Source organism: Phalangium opilio, unplaced genomic scaffold (assembly GCF_054372755.1).
Source record: "Phalangium opilio isolate 3A_F unplaced genomic scaffold, DU_Popi_V2 ptg000048l_1, whole genome shotgun sequence".
In the NCBI taxonomy this organism is placed as follows: domain Eukaryota; kingdom Metazoa; phylum Arthropoda; class Arachnida; order Opiliones; family Phalangiidae; genus Phalangium; species Phalangium opilio.
The window spans coordinates 1,148,111-1,167,565 of NW_028324170.1; the positions used below are offsets into that span (position 1 = coordinate 1,148,111).

The 19,455-nt window shown below is 39.0% G+C and overlaps 1 protein-coding gene across 4 annotated transcripts in view; it reads left to right on the forward strand.

Annotated features, from left to right (window-relative positions):
- Nucleotides 1-991: 991 nt before the first annotated feature.
- LOC149673559 (cell adhesion molecule Dscam1-like) overlaps nt 992-19,455 on the forward strand; it is a 103,304-nt gene continuing 84,840 nt past the window's right edge. For all 4 annotated transcript variants that reach the window (XR_016366878.1, XR_016366879.1, XM_089839135.1 and 1 more), the window contains exons 1-2: nt 992-1,108; nt 11,127-11,444. Coding sequence is in view for 2 of the 4 variants with exons in the window: in XM_089839135.1 (XP_089695261.1) it covers nt 1,048-1,108; nt 11,127-11,444 (379 nt within the window). In the remaining 2 variants the exon portion in view is untranslated. The remainder of the gene's footprint in view (nt 1,109-11,126; nt 11,445-19,455) is intronic.

Here is a 19,455-nt window from a genome sequence, read left to right on the forward strand (position 1 = left end):
CACCGTTGCTCCTCAGCGATAGAGCAAGCGACGGTTGTATTCCAAGCGATGCTGGTCAGTGCAGCTCGTGTTCGGGCAGGAAGTACTCGACTGCCGAACGCTCCAGTAACGTCAACTATTTCTCCGTTCCCTCGTTATCCACGATCCAACCAAGTTCCGTGTGTTGTTGGTGTTGTTTCGCGTTTCCAAATCACAATCTCTCTTTCTCTCCAAGTTTGAGAAACGAACCATTCGGTGCATAGTAAAAACCAACTAGGGTTGTTGTACTAAACAACATTTTTAGTGAAATTCAGATCAGAATCGTGTCGTTTTGATGCCACAATAACAACTCCGAGTTGATTAACCAAACAGTCGGTGGTACAAAACGTGAGCAACTTTATTAATAACTTACTAAGGGACCACGTAATATATTCTTTATTTGTGTTATCTTTTGATGCCACAACCATCTCTCAGTGTTAACTGATTTCCAAATTGAAAAACAGTCGGTGGTAAAAAGAGAATTAGAACTGATTGAAGACTCGGGGAGTTTTATTACACGTTACTGTTCCCTAGATTTAATCAACAAATTTAGAGTTCTTCCGATTGAAACTGAGATACTGAAAGCTTCGATGCCACACGACACTTAACGAAATAAAATAGAGAGCTTTTTTATACGTGACCTCTGACCTATTCTTCATTCGCGTTTTAAACATTGCTAATTCCGAGTGAAATTTATAGAGTCGCGAATTTTAAGGAATTTTGAGGTTGTGACTCCAAGCCCATAGAGATTTAAATTAAATTTAAGTGTTCTGTAAAATGTCTATTTATAACGAATCTTCCACAGGAATGAAAAATCTCTTAATGTTAAAGCCCATTGATATTTGAATGCAATTTTAAAATTGAGTATATCGATACAATATTGGTGTTTGTATTTTAATAACCGACTATCGCTGTGCGTGTGTGCAATTGCCCAACGTTTTTACTATCGTGTTAATTAATATTTTTGTATACCGTTGTTATAAGAGAGTGCTTATAGGATTTTCGTAAACTCATCTCCAAATTTTTCCAATGGTTGCGATGGATCAAGAAAGCTTCCTCATTGGATGTTTCATCTTAACTCTAAACGCTGGTGAGTAACTGTTACAATTCTCTGTGAGTTTTAAAACTATGTTATACTAATATAAAGTTTCGAAGCATTATATGCTCTTTTATAATACTCCGTAAAAAAAGAAAGAAAAAAAGTATCATAAGAAATATAGTAACAATAAGTATGCTACGAACTTCCTATGGCATATTTTTTATCTGAAAAACAGGTGATGGAAGGCCAACTCTAAAACTGTATTTTACTCCTTGTTTTTATACCTATTGGCTCTGTGTCAACAACGGCTAACTTCATCTACAAAAGCTATGATTTTAATTGGTAACCAGAATACATGGCTAATAGTCATATTCTCAACGTATCTAGGTGAAATTTGGGGGAGGAGCTAGACTAATCATTAAGTAAGACTGGCGTTGCTAAGAACCAACCAATGAAATCACAGTTATAAAGAACGTCAGAATTATGAGGCGTGACTATAGTAAGTTCTGAAGCCCGGCCCACAAAACCCGCGTAGAAATTAACACGGGGAGGGGGTGGATATAGGGGCACGCAATGATTCCTGGTATCAGTATGTATTCCTTGTAAAACATTAACAGTTAGTAGAGGAATAATGTTTGATTAGGAATTAAGTACCCTACAGCCGAATAAATTTTTGAATGCATGTCATACTTATTATTGTTACGATACTTTTTTATGGGCATAGTGGTGTGTAGCTCCGATTAATTACACTAATGTTTTCTACGTGTACGGCTAATACTACTTTTGTCTTAATTGCGATAATAAAACGTATTAATTTTTCGAAGCGCCATGCACTAACATATGATTAATAAACGTTCATTTTCTGTTCTATTTATTATTAGCGAAGAACTTAAACGATACGCCCGGGAAGACACCTATGCCTTGACCCCGTGTTTAACCTACTCCGCGACGCGTTATAGATAGATTATGAGCGAGGTTAAATTCGTAATACATAATGATTGGGAGCACGACAATTAGGTGAAAGACATTTGGGTGACGACGATTGGGTGTCCGAAAATTGTGAGAATTTAAAATTGGGTGAGAGACAATTTGGTGTCAATGAAAACTGAAATTTAGTCTTGAATTTGATTGCAAAATAGCTGTATGTATTCCTGTCAATACTTATATAATATAAAGTAATTGGTCTTCAATTTGATTTCGAAAACGTTTAAATCGGTACAGAATTTGTGAAGATACGAATTTAATAAAAATTGTCATACACTGGTGTATTGCGGGTAGGAGTTTTACAGGGGCCCATAGGAAATACCACGCGACCGCCGTCTGTGTGGCCACGCGACCGCAGATGTTTCCCACGTCCTCCTGGTTTGTCCCGAGACATTGGGTGGCCCCGACGCCCACTTATGGCGTACCAACCACTATGGGGACTCCTTGGAGGATGTCCTTGGCCTAACCGGCGCTCCTTGGAACCCCCAGGTGGTGCGTGAAATACTCTCTCTATGGTGGCAGAAGAAACAAGCCTGGAGACGAGCTAATCTCACCGATGCACATGCTATTTTCGATGCCGGACATCCCGCGCCATCCTCCACTTAATTTGGATCTATACGAACATTTTGGTCTCACTATGTGTGCCACTCCCTTTAATTTTAATTTTAACTTTTGATTTTCAAGTTTGATTTTGGCTTTTAATTTTAATTTTGAGGTTTAATTTTAACTTTAACTTTTAAAGTCTAATTTTAACTTTTAATTTTAAATTTTAATTTTGGCTTTTCGTTTTGAAGTTTGATTTTAATTTTTGTTTTATGTTTTTAGTTCTGTATCATATCCTTTGTATATATGTATATATTTTTGTTTTCTTCATTGCTGAGCTCTCCCAACAGGAGAGCCGCCCCGTTCTAAAGGGGTGTACTTTGTACGGCGTCATAATAAACCTGTAAACCTGTAACCTGTATCAGTTTTACCCCTGGAGGTTCGGCATCACATATTTTAAGTAAAACTCGTTTTATACAGGGTGTTTCTGAAAAGTCCATCACAAATTAAGGGGCGTGTTTATGGGACCAAACTGAGCGGAAAGTACCAAAGAACATGGGGTGTACAACATTTTGTTACGGAGATATGGCCTTCCAAACATTCGCCCCTAAAACAAGGAAATATCCAAAAATGAGGAGTAACACTTAAGACCGACTAACCAGCTTGTTTAAAATTACTAGACAATTTCAATAGCCTTTAATCGAACAATTGATTTCTACCTTTACTAATCAGAAGCGTATAAATGAGTAGAAGTATGCCTGCGGTGGTAATGTAAAATTAATCCCAAGTGACATGATGTTTCAAGATCTTCCCAGCACCAAGTAAAATGGTTCTGATTGAAGGGACTTTTATTAGCACAGCGTAAACAACGTTATTTTCAGGAATTAGTCCAAATGTCCACGGGCGGCATTACAAAAACGAGGCAGTCTTTCGAATGATACTTGGACATGTTGGAAGATCCCTGGCTTGTTCCTGTTATCTCAAACCGTAAAAAGCTACGCAAATCTTCATCATCACGGACAACACTCTTGTACGTTAGGTATGACCTTGAGAAAACCTAAAAGGACATCTCGAATGTATTTGAAAAACCCATCTCCAATTAAGGGGCGTGTTGTTTGTTTCCAACAGAGTAAACTCGCCCAGAGAACAATTACAATGCAGAGCCACGTTTCGGCGTTAATGGCCCACAAAGGTGGTCCCAAAAACAAGAACAAACTTTAATTTGTTTCGTTCAGTAAGTGTTTCATGTGTCATAGATAAAACGCCATGATTAATGCACGAAGAAAATGAATTTATTGACAAGTTTTAACATTTAATTGCAACTAGTTACAAAAATTGTTCAAAGTGTTCACCACCCGCGTTAAGGCACACATTAGCACGTCTTACAAATGATTCCCTTACACGTTGAAAAATGCCTGGAGTTTCGCGAATTGTTTGACAGCCGTGAATTATTCGTCGACGTAGCTCTTCAACATCGGGCACTTCAGTCTGATAAACTAAGTCTTTCAGGTGGCCCCAAAGAAAGAAATCACAAGGGTTCAGATCGGGTGATCGAGCAGGCCACTCCACAGGTCCACCTCGACCTAACCACCGCAAAGGGAAGGTCGCGTTAAGATAATTTCGGACCGCGATGCTGAAATGTGGTGGTGCACCATCGTGCATGAACCACATTCTGTTTACCAAACCTAAGGGTACGTCTTCGAGTAGTTCCGGTAAATCGTCCCGTAAGAACTGCAAGTAAGCCACACCGTTTAACCTGGGCTCTAGGAAATTTGGCCCAATTAAATTGTCACCCACAATACCACACCACACGTTTAAACTGAATTGTACTTGGTGACTTCTAACGCAAGTTGCGTGGGGGTTTAGCTGGGACCATTGATGTTTATTATGTAAGTTAATAATACCATCCCGTGAAAAGTTAGCTTCGTCAGTAACCAACAAATCCCGTGGGAAATCGATATCGTTTACTTTAGCCAGAAACCACTGACAAAACGCCGTGCGTCGTGGGTAGTCCGCTGGATTCAAACCTTGAACTTTTTGAACATGGAAAGGATGAAACCGGTGGCTTCTGAGGATTTTCCACACGAGCGTGTGGTTTACGCCTAATCGGCGACCAACTTGGCGGGTACTTGATTCAGGCTCGTCCTCGAAAATGGTGAGAACTTCGTCTTCTACGGCCTCTGGGATGGCTCTCGCTCTAGGTTGAGGTCCAGCCGGTTGGATTCGTCCATCTTGCCTCAAACGTCTGTCCACAGCCTCGAACGTCAGTCGATTTGGTAGTCGCCTCTGCGGAAATCTTTCCTGATACAAGCGTACAGCTGCAGCGGCATTCCCCTCGGCTAGTCCATACATTAGGTGCATATCCGCATATTCGGCATTTGTGAAGAAAGGCATTGTAACAGACTTCGTTGAATTATGAGTTTAATAAAACAAACACATGTACGTGAAACCTCTTTTATTCCTTTCTTAAAAAACATAGTGCTCTGTTTTAGTGCTCTGTTTTTTAAGAATAGGCGAAGTTCTCACTATTTTCGAGGACGATCCAAAAACAAGCAGCCGCCAATTGGTTTGCTGATTAAGAAAAAACCACACGCAACTTGCGTTAGAATTCACAAAGTACAATTCAGCTTAAACGTGTGGTGTAGTATTGTGGGTGACAATTTAATTGGGCCATATTTCCTAGAGCCCAGGTTAAACGGTGTGGCTTACTTGTAGTTCTTACGGGACGATTTACCAGAACTACTCGAAGACGTACCCTTAGGTTTAATAAACAGAATGTGGTTCATGCACGATGGTGCACCACCACATTTCAGCATCGCGGTCCGAAAACTTGTCAATAACATTTTTTTTGTGCATTAATCATGGCGTTTTATCTATGACACATGAAACACTTACTGAACGAAACAAATTAAAGTTTGTTCTTTTGTTTGGGACCACCTTTGTGGGCCATTAACGCCGAAACGTGGCTCTGCATTGTAATTGTTCTCTGGGCGAGTTTACTCTGTTGGAAACAAACAACACGCCCCTTAATTGGAGATGGGTTTTTCAAATACATTCGAGATGTCCTTTTAGGTTTTCTCAAGGTCATACCTAACGTACAAGAGTGTTGTCCGTGATGATGAAGATTTGCGTAGCTTTTTACGGTTTGAGATAACAGGAACAAGCCAGGGATCTTCCAACATGTCCAAGTATCATTCGAAAGACTGCCTCGTTTTTGTAATGCCGCCCGTGGACATTTGGACTAATTCCTGAAAATAACGTTGTTTACGCTGTGCTAATAAAAGTCCCTTCAATCAGAACCATTTTACTTGGTGCTGGGAAGATCTTGAAACATCATGTCACTTGGGATTAATTTTACATTACCACCGTAGGCATACTTCTACTCATTTATACGCTTCTGATTAGTAAAGGTAGGAATCAATTGTTCGATTAAAGGCTATTGAAATTGTCTAGTAATTTTAAACAAGCTGGTTAGTCGGTCTTAAGTGTTACTCCTCATTTTTGGATATTTCCTTGTTTTAGGGGCGAATGTTTGGAAGGCCATATCTCCGTAACAAAATGTTGTACACCCCATGTTCTTTGGTACTTTCCGCTCAGTTTGGTCCCATAAACACGCCCCTTAATTTGTGATGGACTTTTCAGAAACACCCTGTATAATGTTAGTCTACAAAATCAATCTAGAAAGATACGTTGTGAAAATGGCTATTCGTGGTCGCATACATAGTTTTCAGGCTAGGAGGATTCATACCATTTACAAAAGGAGACCGGGCTGCTTGGTTGCTTGGTGGATATCGAATCTATACATATGCATACTTTGCTAATAGCTTAAAATGAATGAAAAGAAAAAAAATTAACGGATGCTATTAATTAGGCGACTTAATGCAATTTAAGAAAGACTAAAAGACTTGTAATTCCCAATTGAGGCATACGTCCTCAAAACGAAGTACCTTCAATTTGTTGAAAAAAAAGAAGAGAAAAATAGAGAAAAAGAGGTTTTGGTAATTATTCTACGAGAAGAAGATCTTTCTGTCACGTCTTTTGCTCGAGTCACTTTTCTTAATTGATTCATGCTATGAAAGAAGGCAAAGCAAGCTTCTTTGAAGAAATGGTTGAGGTTTAAAACTTCACCACACAGAAACGTCCCGCGATAAACCGTTTAGGAAACATTACTCTAGATTTTTCGTAACCATTTTGTATCAACGTTGCAGCTTGGATTTTTAAGGCTGGGCATCAATTGGGCTTTTCTTCCAACCATTTATTCAAGGAATCCTGGTCAAGTCAAGAAAAGTGTAAAGCATAGAGGGAAGGAAAGGTAATAAGAGTGAAATAAAAGAACGCAGGACGCCGTGACGAACCAAAAACTCTCCGCGCGCACAAAAGAAGAACACAAAGAAAATGAGCCCCACCGAAAAAAAAAATAGCTCCTAAGACTGCAGGTTGCCAAAACTATCTTTTCACTCTTTACAATTATACCCAGTCAAGAAACAGGGCCAAAAGAGGAACATTAAAGGAATAAGACTACCTCGTCAAATTTCAAGAGTTTAGAGAAAACCACCAGTATCATCTGGAATGCATACAGCTTATAGGAATGATTGTGTAACCATTTTCACTCAGAGCTGCTAGACTAATCATTATGTTTGACTAACGTAACCTGGCGAATAATCTACCTCGATGCCTGTTGCATCTTACGCACGCGCCTAGGAACTCGCGTAGCTACCAACCAATAAAATCACAGTTAGAAAGACGTCAGAATTATGAGGCGTGACGGAAAGTAAGTTCTCAAAGTCCCGCCCACAAAACCCCCATAGATATTAACATGGAATGTATGGAGCCACAATGATTCTTATTAGACGACAGTCTAGAAAAACTGCGCATCCTTCGTAGCTAAATCCTATTTATTGTATTTTATTATAAAACTGAAACCGGATTTAACTAGCTCCAAATTTTGATTTAATAAAATGATTATGGACCATAAGATCAATGTGATCTCTATTCTATATAGTAAGCTGAAACTTACTCTGTCGCAACTTTATTCAAAATCCTCCTTCCTTCATTCATTCACTCATTTTGACATATTCCTTTAAAAAAAGGGTACAAAGCGTTTCGTCAAGCCTATAATCTCCATTGGCTCTTTAGTGACAAACACAGCGGAAGAAAGAAGAAAAAGGGAAAGAAATCTTCCACGGAAATTAAGGTCCCGCAACAAAGAAAATCCTCACAGAAAAGAGAATTATTCCGCAATTACTACCGCCTCTGTGTTCTTGTTGCAGTTTTTTAAAACCTGTCCCTAACTAGGCCGGGAGTCAGGTACAATCGCATTCAACATCTTCGGGAGAAAAGAAAATTATGACCTATATCTATAGAGGGAACAGTTGTGATTGGTTGATTGATTGATAATCAACGCTAATGAGTTCAAAATCAAAGACTGGTTTTACAGGGACGTGCGTTTAGCTATCGTGCCATTGAACCGAAATCTCATTCGATAGAATTTTTAGATTTCTAGCTTAATGGCTAGAAGTAGTTTTCTACGAATTGCGGTCCATTGGGATTCGGTACAATGGGATTAGGTTCAGTGGGATTCGGTACAATTGGATTAGGTTCAGTGGGATTCGGTACAATGGGATACGGTTCAGTGGGATTCGGTACAATGGGATACGGTTCAGTGGGATTTGGGATTAGGTTCAGTGGGATTCGGTACAATGGGATACGGTTCAGTGGGATTTGGGATTAGGTTCAGTGGGATTCGGTACAATGGGATTAGGTTCAGTGGGATTCGGTACAAAGGGAGGCGGTTATGTGGGACGAAAGGTAGAAAAACCGCACATTTTGGCTATATTCGATCCAACGGGATTTCGGTCGAAAGGGACAGTTTACTATTAAGTTGTAGTGTGTACAGACGGGCTTTATAGTAATTAAATGGACTTTTGAAATGATTAAACATGTCCCTCGCCTTCCTTATCTTTTAAAACGGTGACAATGGACTGTATACCTCAGCTGATGGCTACCGGACTAGAACGAGTAGTAGTTTCTTCTTTTAAATCCTAGGCCATTACGTATTGAAAATGAAACCAAAACCTGGGTTGGCACGAGGGTAAAAGAGGTCTGGGTGTCTGGGAGTCGAATGTTGGTGGTATAGTTCGCGAAAAGACATTATTCTTAATAAAACCGGAAAGAGTAACTTCAACTTTCCTTCTTCTAGACTCGGGCAAAAGCGAATCGTGAGCCCATCATTCCCGGGAGACACAAACAATGTCAGTGAATTACCCGGTACGAATCATTTCCATAAATATTATTTCTCAAACCGAGTTTATGTTAATTGCAATAAAACCAAGTACGCGTTCCACTTCAAGCTAATCTAAAACTTAGTGCAATTAAACGTAGGAGTTGATAAGAGAATAGTTCATTTATATGGCGGAGGGATACAGTGTAATAAATTGCGATCTTGTTGATAATAGAGTTAGGGCTAAATCATTTAGAGAATACTTCAAGCTAATAGAAATCATTGTGCCTACATATATTTCCCGCGCTAATTTCTGGGCGGATTGTGTGGGTCATAATTCTGACGTCTTTCTAACTGTGCTTTCATTGGTTGGTACAAAGCGAGGTCCTAGGAGCACGCAATGGAAGAACTAATTAATAGACCATTTCAATGTAAATAAGTGGCAAAGACACGGGGGGTAAAACTTTGCCTTCCATCTCGCTTTTTGGCGCCTGCGCTGCAGTCTTTTTGTACGATGAGAGTGCGCAGAGATGGCAATGTATCAGCGTCCTGATACTAAGGGTTGTCTACCCCTTTTATTAAGTCGAAAAGGTCTGCATGTAGGTATGGGTCCATCTCGCTTTTTGGCGCCAGCGCTGTACTCTCTATTTGTACCATGAGAGTACGCAGAGACTTCAATGTATCAACAGCCTTGTACATACATCCCGATACTGAGGGCTGTCTACCAATTTTTTTCCGTCTAAAAGACCTATATGTAGGTATGGGGTTTGCTCAGGAGAAATTGTCCTTGTTTAATATTTCCAAGACTTCCGGGACTAAAGACTTTTAGAGTCTTATTTGCTTTTCGCGAATGGTACGAGATTAGTTCTTGATGAGAAAATGAATATTCCCGGAGGGAAACGCGCCGACTACGCGAGCAGAGCATGTGGCGTTGAGAGGCAAAGACCTCTCCATTAATAACTTTACTTTCTCTCTCGGAAAATAATATCCGAATCGGAACTATCATCTCAGTTTTTTGAAGAATTTGCAACACACAGACTATTTTTCTTACAGTTCAGAATAAAATACAATGACATTGACAGATAGAACGGAGTTTTAGACTAAAAGGGATACAGAAATGATCACCAGAACTGAATTCCAGTAATAAAACATGAATGAATTTAAGGGGGTCATCCGTAAAATACTCCATCTAATCATAACTCGAAGACAGCGGCCCTAACTGCAAAATGGAGATAGAAGTTGCATTTTCGACTCAAAACTGATTTCCCAAAGAACATCCCCCTTAATTTATGGCAGACTTATCAGAAACACCTTGCTGAAAATAGTTTTGCAGGGACGTTAATTAACTCTTAAGTTGATGAAACTCGCCTTAAATTACATAGATAGATATAGACCTAGCGAACTTCCAAACTTTGTCTGCCTTTATCATATCCGAGATATTGTCCATCAAGCCTTGGCTAGTATAAAAACCAAAAGGTTGATACCCCTTTCAACTCTTAAATTGATGTATGGATCAATATAGCTTCGACCTGAACGGACAGACAGCGAGGCCATAGGGGCTCTGATACCTTGACACCATATAAGATTAGATCTATAAGATGGGCTAAAAGTACAATTTATCATAGTTAGGATATATCCTCGGATATGGGATGTCTACGTAGTAGTAGTAGTAGCCTAGCAGGCGGGCTACGAATATTGAAAGGGAAATTTAAGATAGACTAGACTTAAGTGGATCTTACAACGATCTTTTTTATGGTCACTAACTAAGCCGGAAGTTATCCTAAAAACTTCCCTGCAGTTTAAACCCTATTTAATTACGAGTAAAATTTGATAAAACTAAAGCAAAACATTTCTAACTATAGCTAAGGCACTGGATAGATTTAATTTTAGAAGTAGGAATGGAGAACGGTTAGTATTTACTTCAGTCATACACATAGCCCAGTATAGAGCCCCTCCCTCCAACACGTAACGTTAATATTAAATTATCTTATTGGCTCGCTTAAACTACCTTTGATGGCGTTGCTGACGGGAACGGCGAAAAATACGTAATTCCTTTTTACCTCTGTCGCTATGACCCGCCTCTTCTTTCATACCTCCCGTCCCGTGGAAGGGCGTCCGGGACTTTGACGCACGCCCATATTACTCTGTTCTCCATTCCTACTTCTAAAATTAAATATATCCCTGCTAAGGCAGACGTCGTGTTGTATAAGGGACTAGAAACCGGTTTCAAAAAATAAATACCTACAAAGAAGCCACTTTCTCAAATGTACAGTAGATAAGATTATTAAGTAATATTAAACGATTCATTTTCTCTTATTTCAGTTTGCTCGGGTAAGCCTCACCAAGGTCCAAACTTTATCCACGAGCCATCGTCTCGTGTGGACTTCACGAACAGTTCCGGAGCTTCCGTTGTGTGTTCTTCCAGAGGTAACCCACCTCCAATCATAACTTGGCAAAAATCGGATGGAGGTTCCGTTTCAACCGTGTCGGGTCTACGCGAATTGAAACCCGATGGGACATTGGTCTTCCCGCCTTTTAGACCGACAAGGTACCGACAGGATGTTCATTCCGCCGTTTATCGATGTTTGGCCACAAACTCTGTTGGCACCATTCGAAGCAGAGATATACACGTCAGAGCCGGTAAGTTTTAATACAACTTAATTCAATATGGAAATTAATTTCAAAGCCAATCTCAATCTCGAGCAAAGGTTTCGGTTTCAAATGGACGCGTGGTCAGGGCTTTTGACAGTGGTAACTTGGAAAAAATTAGGGAATTTTAATATGAGAGGGGGGGCTAGAAAGGTCATTGAAGAGCCAAGTAATATAAAAATAGACTACAAAAGGTCATTAATAAGTCAAGTAATTTAATATTAGGTTATAATATCTTTCAAAAGTAAGGGAAATTAAAAATAGGCTAATTATGTCACTGAAAATTTAAAAAATAGGCCAAAAATGACATTGAAACATTGGAAATAAAAAAATAGGCCAAAATTTAAGGTAGTTTAAATTTCGGTGTAAAATAAGGCCAGGGAAGTCAGAGGATTTGAATTTCAATCTGAAAATTATTTCAAATTGTTGGGATATTAATTGATATTGGGAAAAACATTTTTTTCTCACGCTTTGCAAAACAAAACGAGCATGGAAGCTAAACCAGCATTTTCTAACGCTAATTTGGTATAAGTAAAGTACCGTAGGGTTCTCGAGATTAAGATTGGCTATGAACTAATCAATTATGTACGGAGAGAGCAACGCTAGAACGCGCGTTTCCGATGCATAGCATAGCGTATATAGCGTGCCAAACCAAATTTGAGGAAATTTAAACGTTAAATATTCGATATTTAATCAGGTTTCGCGTTGCATTTCAAGCCGTCCGTCCGTCCGCGTCCGGCGGCTGATAGAATTTAATTTTAAACTTCCCCCTGAGGAGATATACATCAAATTTAAATCAATCAATGACGCCGAAATTAAACAGAGACGAGAAAAATATCGTAACACGACACGTCAAGTCATGCAAGCTTAATTTAAAAGATTCGGAAGACCTCTGTGGATATGGTTTACGCCGATTATCCTTAGATAGCCAACAATTTCAATTAAACGATGCTAAAATTAGGGGTTAGTCATAAAGGTAAAATGTACTTAGGAAGCTCTTAACAGACTTAATTTTTAGCTGTTCGCCTCCGTTTCAACCTTGAGAACTCAACCACCAAACCACTTCTAATGAACCTTAATTTCACTAGTATTACTGATATCAATCACGCAGTTTGGCCTATCTAATTCGGTAACAAATTGTGACTGAGCATCAGGAACAAATTGCGAATGAGCATCAGGAAGAAGTTGTAGCCGCGCATAATAAGGAAGTAATTGTAACTACGCATAATAAGGAAGTAATTGTAACTACGCATAATAAGGAAGTAATTGTAACTACGCATAATAAGGAAGTAATTGTAACTACGCATAATAAGGAAGTAATTGTAACTGCGCATAATAGGGCAGTAATTGTAACTGCGCATAATAGGGCAGTAATTGTAACTGCGCATAATAGGGCAGTAATTGTAACTGCACATAATAGGGCAGTAATTGCAACTGCGCATAAGGAAGGAACAAATTGCAACTGCGTATAAGGAAGGAACAAATTTTGGGTGTTTTACTTTTACATATGAATTTCTAAGTACTTCTATAGATCATTCGTTTAGCCCTAGCTCGGTTGTTTCTTCATAGGTTTTTTAGTTTTCCAAGTGTTCGTTACTCTGAATACAAATAGGATTTAGAGCGGAGAGAGTGGGAGGGAGGGGAGAAGGGGTGTGGCGTTGACCACGTTCGCGTTTTATTACCCACTCCAGTTTTGTTGGATATTATGTTAAGTTAGAAAGCTCTTCAGCCACCACCGCCGCCAAGACTAAATTTCTCATCTCGTGTCTCCGGGGAAATGACAAAGTTAAAGTTTACTCGAATTAAAGTTTATAAACCAATGGGGCCAGAAACGTGTCTCATATTCGTTTCCCGTAAATGGTCCTCCTGACTACTTTTGTATTTATTTAAATGAGATGCCTGAAGAAATGGAAGAAAGGTCCAGAGAAACGTTTGAAATGATTGAATATATGTCTAGTTCCACCATATTTTAAATTCGCTCAGAGAAAAAAATAACAAAAATCTATTGAAAATCAGCAACGTCAAGACCAAGTTCCTTCGCTTCTAGAATTTTTGAGTACAGAAATTTCCTCGTTTATCTCCTATCTACGTTAATAGGTGCTTCGATAAATTATCCTTCTGAATTTTAACTAGGGGTTAGGATTAGACACGAGGCCTGCAGTAGATGTAGATTCCCAGCAGTGTAGACAACCTATTCATCTTTGCTCTTTGGAATTTTGAAGAGAGCGTTGTCTGCTGCGTCGTCTGATGCGGTGGCGCATGCGCTTGACGTAACCGAGTTTTAAAAAACAGACTAGAAATATGTTTACCCTCTTTGTCGATTTGGGGAAAAATCCACGGAGATGAAAACATTTTTGGAAGGAAAGACTCAGCTCTGTCCTCACTAACACGTAATGTAAAGTTATATCCTTTATAGTTGAACACTTACGGTGATAGACTTATGCTTTGAAATTTGTTGTCTTGGTTTCATATATATAGGAAGTACGTAACCTACGCAACCTTTGACTTTTACCTGATGGCGCCGATGTTGTTATACGTAATTTGATAAGACAAGGCAACCTCGAGACTAAACGCGTTACCTCGCAAACAAGATTTATGTATTGTATAAGCTTCTATGGCACGGCATTTGATACAAACCCTACTTTCTTTCTTATTGACGCTGTGTATTCATCCGCATCAGCCTTTCCCAATAGACCAAGCGCAAAACAACAAAAATATAACTGAATTATACAAGGTGTTTCTGGTAAGTCTGCCATAAATCAAGGGGGATGTTCTTTGGGTGTATACGATTTTGAGTATAACTTCTATCTCCATTTTGTTTGCCCTAAGGGACACTGTTTTCATGTTAAGATTGGATGGAGTATTTTACGGATGACCCCTTAAATTTAAATAAGAAACTGATTAAGACAATGAGTTCTAATTTAATTAGGGGGTCATCCCTAAAACACTCTTAAAATCATAACTCGAAAACAGCAGTGACCCTTGTGGTAAAATTCAGATAGAAGTTACGTTTTCAACAGCCAAAGAACATCCCCCTTAATTTATGGCAGACTTATCAAAACACCCCGTTTAGTTAAGTGTTTTCGCATAGTTTTCAAAGTTAGGTCGCATCTTATACTTTGCCTTATTATAAATATAAGCCATGCATGTGCATATTTCCATGTGAAGGGGTTTTCTATGGAATTGAATTAAGAACAATTTCGAAATTTTTCTTCGCCTTATACTTGGCTAGACCACTGCCTTCTCTAATACTAGGCCTTGAAATGTACAACAGAAGCATTTTTTATGTGACATTTTGAATTTGCGCTTAGTAACCGTTAGATGGCTCTTTTCTGAGGCGAATTTTCGCGATGACGAAAGTAAATTCGTACTGCGCAGTCTCGCATGACGTCACGTCTTTCGCTTATGGCGGACCAGGAAGGGAAATAAGGATTTTTTAAACTGGACTAAATAACCTGGTCCATGACCATTGACCAGGGCACATCGTCTGCTAAACTAGAGAAGTGGATTTATTAAAATATTGGAGATAATGTCTGTGTCCGAAATCTCCTCATACCTCTCCTAAGCTAGCTCATTGGGCAATCCAAATCAAACTTAAGGTATTTCATTGGCAGTGGCAGTTTGTGGGAAAATCTTAAGGGCTGTGATGGGTTGAAATTTCCTTGCAGACGCCATTGACACGTGTCAAAACATACACCAAATTGAAACTAGTATTTTTCGAACTCGGAAACCGTTCAGCATCATGAACCGGTTTATTGACCGGTTTTTTGCTTTCTTTTTCGAGACGAACTTAGCAGATTACACTTCGTTGTTGCTAACAATTTCCCATAGTTTTGAATTTGCCGCCAGTTTATAACCTCAGAAAAGCGACATCTAGTGCCATTTGTGAAATCCTAACTGCCACCCCCTTTTATTCCAATCGCAAGGCCTAGTATTACAGAAGGCAGTGGCTAGACTATACTTGAGTTTTGAAGTATAGGTGCGAATAAGACTCGGTCAATTTGCGTCGTATCGGCTGCAAAACTTTATCGAGTGGCTATCTAGAATTCCGTATCATTAAGTTTGGACAATTGTTCTAATTGCTAGAGCGGGATCTCCTTACGGCCATCCGAAACCCCATGCACCCCCTCTCCCGTTCCAATTTTCTTAACAATGGATTTTGGAGGGAAATTTTCCAGGGTGGTGAAGCTCGCGGCGGCAAACTAACGCGTTACTGAACGAGTTGTCGTTAATCTCCGTGATAAATTACTAATAATTCGATACCAGAAACCTAGAAGGATTAGATCGCTATTTAAAAAAGAATTCCCTCGCAGACGCCGCGTCCTCAGACACAAAGGATATATTTTTCTTTCAATCTCAAAGGCAGACGAAACCGAAATTATTAATAATATATTATAGTTTATGGTATTGGAGATTTATTGATAATTTGTATTGAATGTATCGATTGATTGATTTCCTAATGTGTCAGGGACGCCTTAATCAATATTATTGCACAATATAGTTTTATATACCTATGGGGAATTGTTAGGTTGCTCATTTCATATGTGTTTATCTTTTTTTTGTAGATTTTTAATTTATATATGTTTATATATATTTTTCTGCAAGTTTGAAGGGAACGTGTTTTACCATCAAACTCGAAAAACATGTTTTTTTAGCCAAATTCGCTGAAAACGTTTTTCCGCCAAACTCGCGGAACAATGAACACGTTTTCCCGTCAAACTCGCGAAACAACGAACATGTTTTGCCATCAAGTTCGCGGAACAACGAAGACGTTTTGCCATCAAACTCGTAGAACAATGAACACGTTTTCCCGCCAAACTCGCGTAACAATGAACACGTTCTCCCGTCAAACTCGCTTAACAATGAATACGTTTTCCCGCCAAACTCGCTTAACAATGAATACGTTTTCCCGCCAAACTCGCGTAACAATGAACACGTTCTCCCGTCAAACTCGCGTAACAATGAACACGTTCTCCCGTCAAACTCGCGGAACAATGAACACGTTCTCCCGTCAAACTCGCTTAACAATGAATACGTTTTCCCGCCAAACTCGCGTAACAATGAACACGTTCTCCCGTCAAACTCGCTTAACAATGAATACGTTTTCCCGTCAAACTCGCTTAACAATGAACACGTTTTCCCGTCAAACTCGCTTAACAATGAACACGTTTTCCCGTCAAAGCTCTCGGAACAAAGAACACGTTTTCCCGTCAAGCTCGCGGAACAATGAACACGTTTTCCCGTCAAGCTCGCGGAACAATGAACACGTTTTCCCATCAAGCTCGCGGAACAATGAACACGTTTTCCCATCAAGCTCGCGGAACAATGAACACGTTTTCCCATCAAGCTCGCGGAACAATGAACACGTTTTCCCATCAAAGTCGCAGAGGAACACGTTTTCCTTAAACTGGAAACATACGTTCTAAAACTTATTCTCTTCGAGCTAATTGATTTATTTCTATGGCGTTGTCGATTGTCGACTGCTAATTACGTTTAACCCTTCTTCAAATTGGTCGCTTTAGAATCGAAGCTCATTTATAATCGAAATCCGTACGTCTCGGCTTAAACAAAATCTATCTATCGCCTTGTCTCGTTAATGCAATATGGGGAAAAGGGCGTCAAGACAGCTCGCTATAGCCATAGCCATACCTGCTACACTTTTAACACCCGACCATTGAGAGCTAATTGAAAAATCTATACTTTTCAATTTGTAAGCTGACGACAAAGTTCCCTTCTTTGCTTTTCCTCGAACTAAGTTTAATAAATAAAGAACTGCTTAAGAGTCTTGTATACTCGATCTTTCACGGTTTGCTCTCTCTCTCTCCTTCTCTCTCTCTCTCATCTCGCTCGCTCGCTACAAACTCAATTTTCTCGGCCATTGTTTACAGGAATTCGTTTTCGGGTTGGTTAGGTTGGGAAAACTTTAGGTGTTGAGCTTATTAGAAATTCCCGATAGATATCGACAGCAAGAGGGGTATTATTCTCTTTCTCTATGTGGAGGTACAAAATGGGAGGAGCTACAATCGACAGGAATTAAGAGGAAGTAGTATTTACACCTATAGGATGGCGTGTTCTCTCTCTACGAGGTAAAAATGGGAGTGGCTAAAAAGTAACAGAATGAGTTTGTTTCCGCACAACTCTAGGTTTGGGGATAGGAAAATTTTAGTGACGTAATTTTTCTTGAAGGACACGCCCACTTTAAATAACGTATACTGTCGGCTATAATTTCTTGGATATAAATTGCTTAAATTACAATATTCTAAATAATTTCAACGTATTTGTCTTGAAGTTCATACGCTATTTCTCAAACTTGGAGTCAAAAGCATATATGATACAAGAAACTATTATTTACTTTGTGGAGTAGCGTTAGCTCAGACATAAATGTCTTCAAGAATCCAATTCCATACATTAAACCATTTCGTTCCCTTTTCCGCGAACTGGAAATCTTACACTGTACATAAATACGGAACCAACAATATTATATTACAACATCGCCAAAGTGAATTGCCGCTTGCCGCTTTGTAAAATGTATTTATTTCTCATCTGACAACTCGAGGGCGATGACGTTTTGATGGAAGAATAACTTGGCCCCTTTTTCAATTAAGAATGAAAAATGTACTCACCCTGATGTTAGTCCAAGGCCTTCTCCTAGTTTTCAGCGCGTTTTCAAAACGTTGGTTGCTCTTTTATACTTGCCAAGGCTTAAGGATCGATTTCTTCTTTCGTTTGCCAAGCTGAAGCAACTCTTCATCTCCTGTCAAATGAGAAGAAAATTAACTTGATAAGGCATTCATCATAAACAGAACTGGCATCTAATGAATAATTAAAATTAGCAGAAATAGGCGCTTAGTATATGAAGTACCTAGGCGATTAAGGAAGGTAAAAGGTTAATAGGTTAAGTTCAATGACCCCATCACAGTAATCTGGGCTGAGAAATAAGGATTTGTTTTAAACTGGACATGTGGCCAGTAGAGTCCAAGAACTTTATTTAAAAAAACTGGACACTGGCCACTGGCCACTTAGGAAGGTTTTTAGTTAATTAAGTGTCCACACGGTCAAGCACTTAATTTTTGTCCAGGGCCAGTGTCTTATTGCTCAGCCTATACCGAATAGTGTCAAAGGTTAAGGGTCACAAACTGGGTGAGCGATGTTGACCAAAAATAAGTATCGACTCTTATTTTGTTACGAATTTTGAGTTACTTATAAGGATCTTACATTATAAACTTATGTTATACGACTCAAGTAACCGAGAAACCCTACACGCGGCTAAAGATAGAAGTTTCAAATTTTAATATTCGGGAAGCGGAATTTGGAATCAGAGCTAGTTTTACCTTCCTATATGTTTCTCTTTCAGCAACGTTTGGGTGTATGCATCAAAATAAACTGAAATTTAAAACAAACCAAGCAAGCGGGACCTTTTCCTGGACACGTAAACAATTAATATTCCACGAAACTCTTTTAATTCAATTTCCTGCGAGGTTTATTTTCGGAGAGAAAAAACAAGATACATAAATTGTGCAAAAACGTAATAGTAATATCTACGTGTGTTAGAGTACCCCCATAAACAATGAAGAAGGGATATAACTAGTGGTTTTAAAACTATGAAACTTTGCACGATAATTGAAAACAGTTCAATACACCTCTCGCTAAAATTTCAAGAGATATGAAGCAGTGAGACCGAAAGAAACCACCTCCCATAGAAGACTAAAATCCCTTAATTATGACTATAATTTCCGTTTCAATTTTTTCTTTAAAAAATTTAGGGGAATCTTCTATTACTTTACACAAGTCAATAAAAAAGACCTTAATTTACACATCTTATTAAAATTTCAAGTGATTTGAACTAGTACTTAATGAATTACAAGGAATTTGGGTCGAAGTGAAATGTACCAATCCTATCCCAATAGGAGATTGAATCCTCATGCTAGCGGATATTTTCTTAAGTAGTTCCTAAACCAAAACTAGTTTTCCGTGTGTAAATGTACAAACACACACACAGACA